Source organism: Prunus avium, chromosome 6 (assembly GCF_965620075.1).
Source record: "Prunus avium chromosome 6, drPruAviu1.hap1.1, whole genome shotgun sequence".
Taxonomy (NCBI): Eukaryota; Viridiplantae; Streptophyta; class Magnoliopsida; order Rosales; family Rosaceae; genus Prunus; species Prunus avium.
The window spans coordinates 33,424,891-33,426,341 of record NC_142289.1 but is presented as its reverse complement, the minus strand read 5'-3'; the positions used below and the strand labels follow the sequence as shown (position 1 = coordinate 33,426,341).

General features: G+C 39.4%; 1 protein-coding gene across 1 annotated transcript; it reads left to right on the top strand.

Moving 5' to 3' along the window:
- On the top strand, positions 1–1,166 carry LOC110762104 (Ribosomal protein S8 family protein). Its single transcript, XM_021964713.2, has 4 exons — positions 1–131; positions 244–419; positions 515–675; positions 834–1,166. Exons 2-4 carry the CDS (start codon positions 287–289, stop codon positions 930–932), a joined length of 393 nt encoding a protein of 130 aa, XP_021820405.1. The 5' UTR covers positions 1–131; positions 244–286; the 3' UTR covers positions 933–1,166.
- The last annotated feature ends 285 nt before the right edge of the window (positions 1,167–1,451 follow it).

Genomic DNA, 1,451 nt, shown 5'->3' with positions numbered 1-1,451 from the left:
GGGCCTTTTCGTAAAACTGCATTCATACATTAAGAAGGCTCAAGCTCTTCACTCTACACCACCTCAAAAGCAAAACCCTAGTGACTCTGCTCTCCCAAGTCCTCAGCCAGCCGCCCCATCCGTGCTCGCAGGTAAACCCATTTTCCACCCAACTCTAACAATGTATGAATTGTTTCACAGCTTTCCAATGGCCAAAGCCGTGATTTTTGACTCTGAATTTTTGTTTCTTTTATACACTTGCAGATCTACCAGTTGTTGATTTTGTGTTCAGCTTGCACTAGCAGAAATGGTGCGCGTCAGCGTTTTGAACGACGCTCTGAAGAGCATGTACAACGCCGAGAAGAGGGGGAAACGACAAGTCATGATCAGGCCGTCATCGAAGGTCATCATCAAGTTCCTTTTGGTTATGCAAAAGCACGGTTCGTATTTTCTAAATTCATGGGTGTTTTGCGATTGTATGTTTTGTATTGGGTACAATTTGTGTGATGAGATTGTTGGGTTTGAAATTGTTTAGGTTATATTGGCGAGTTTGAGTATGTTGATGACCACAGAGCTGGAAAGATTGTGGTTGAACTCAATGGGAGGCTGAACAAGTGTGGAGTTATCAGTCCTCGATTCGATGTCGGTGTTAAGGAGATCGAAGGCTGGACTGCTAGGCTTCTGCCTTCTAGACAGGTTTGTTTTCCTAACTTCATCGCTTTATGAGAGTGTTTGGGCTCATTATATGTGGGTTGACCAGATAAAACTTTTATCATTTGAATTTTGTGTTGCAAGTGGTTATGAAGCATACCCTATTTTAGTTTTTTGCTCATGTATTGAATAAATATTTGCAGTTTGGATACATTGTGCTGACAACATCTGCTGGTATCATGGATCATGAAGAAGCTAGGAGAAAGAATGTTGGTGGCAAAGTCCTTGGTTTCTTTTATTGAGCAGAGTCTCAAGCACATCGTTAGGATCTTTTGTGAAATTTTGGTTTTATTTAATTTGTTTTGCCGAAAGAAGAGAACCCTTTTTCTTACCAACGCTGGTTTGAAAAGTTTCTTGTACTAGGATATTAGTTTTATGTTTTGTTTTGTTGTGATTGACTGTCATGTTCTTGCAACCATGAATTTTAAAGTGACTTGTTATTGAGCAGAAATGGTAATGTGGAAAATTTTGTTCGACCTCTTGTTCCCATGTGTTGAGTAGTTTCATTTGCCCCCAACTTACATGTGACCATTTCTTGTGGTATCGTGTGATTAATTTCATGTTATAGCTTGGTTTATGTTAGTAATAGTAATCTGCAATTTAAGCTTATATTGAACTCTCTGTATTAGTGTAATGGACAATAGTGTTTTACAGAGCAAGTTTCTTTTGGTTCGGCTTATGTTGATAGCAGAGAGTCCAATAGTGATGAACTGATGCCCAGAACCCTGATATTATTTTTGGTGTACATGCTTCACCATTGT

Excerpts from the sequence above, each read along its gene's own strand:
- LOC110762104 (XM_021964713.2), top strand. The coding sequence starts at position 287 with ATGGTGCGCGTCAGCGTTTTGAACGACGCTCTGAAGAGCATGTACAAC. Across the intron at positions 420-514 it reads TTTGGTTATGCAAAAGCACG|GTTATATTGGCGAGTTTGAG; the intron begins GTTCGTATTTTC and ends GAAATTGTTTAG. Across the intron at positions 676-833 it reads GGCTTCTGCCTTCTAGACAG|TTTGGATACATTGTGCTGAC; the intron begins GTTTGTTTTCCT and ends AAATATTTGCAG.